Genomic DNA, 1,036 nt, shown 5'->3' on the forward strand with positions numbered 1-1,036 from the left:
ATTACTTTATTTATGTATTTGTTTATTTACTTTTTTAAAATTATTTATTTATTTATTTATTTACTCATTTATTCGTTTATTAGATTTTTTATTTCTGTCTTGCTTGCTTGCTAGCTTGCTAAATTGATTGGTTGATTGATTGACTGATTGATGTTCTCATTGTATAGATCCATTCATGTATTTAACGTCCCTTTTATCTTTGTCTTCCCACAGGTCCCCCCGTGAAACCGCGAGTATTTCCTCCTACGCCTTCCCCACCCCCTCGCCCTCGCCTCCTTGGGACCGAGGTGCGAACCCTGTGCTCTACGCCAGTAGCCTAGCTGCGCCACAAGCTCTGCCACCGCAGCAGCACCATCATCATCAGCACCAGCAGCATCATCAGCACCCACAGCTGACTCCAGCCCCTTCCCCAGTGGCAATGGCGCAAATCGTGAACCACCAACCACAGATGATGATCCTCCCGACCGCCAATCCGGGAGCCAAGGACTCACGCTGGCTCACACTCGAGGTGTGCCGTGAGTTCCAGAGGTCCAAGTGCTCACGCTCGGACAACGAGTGCAAGTTCGCTCACCCCCCGGCGCACGTGGAAGTACAGAACGGCCGAGTGGTCGCCTGCTTCGATTCCATAAAGGTGAGTACACTACAACCCAAGGACCTTGTTAAAACGTACTGTAACCTCCTTGGTACAACCATATTATTGTTGTTGTTGTTGTTGTTGTTGTTGTTGTTGTAGTTGTTGTTGTTGTTTTGTCTAATTGGTGTTGTTGTTTTGTCTAATTGTTGTTGTTGTCGTTGTTGTTGTTGTTGCTGTTGTTGTTGTTGTTGTTGTGTGTGTGTGTGTGTATGTGTGTGTGTGTGTGTGTGTGTGTGTGTGTGTGTGTGTGGTAGCCTATCCGTTCTAAATTTTTGGAGCACAGAAGAGCGTGCTCTTCGCCAGGGCCACCGCCTCTCTTGGGTAGCGGGTGAGGCAGTCCAACCTCCCTGAATCCTCCCCAAAGAGATTCCACCGCTGCACCTCCGTGGCGGGGCATCTCTG

At 48.2% G+C, this 1,036-nt stretch overlaps 1 protein-coding gene across 1 annotated transcript in view; it reads left to right on the forward strand.

Annotated features, from left to right (window-relative positions):
- Positions 1 to 213: 213 nt before the first annotated feature.
- Positions 214 to 1,036, forward strand: part of LOC101860319 (muscleblind-like protein 1) — a gene marked incomplete at both ends in the record, with an annotated part of 73,703 nt that continues 72,880 nt past the window's right edge. Inside the window, 1 exon segment of the mRNA XM_013081189.2 lies at positions 214 to 631. Within this exon segment, the coding sequence (XP_012936643.2) occupies positions 214 to 631 (418 nt within the window).

This window comes from Aplysia californica, unplaced genomic scaffold (genome assembly GCF_000002075.1).
Source record: "Aplysia californica isolate F4 #8 unplaced genomic scaffold, AplCal3.0 scaffold00120, whole genome shotgun sequence".
Taxonomy (NCBI): Eukaryota; Metazoa; Mollusca; class Gastropoda; order Aplysiida; family Aplysiidae; genus Aplysia; species Aplysia californica.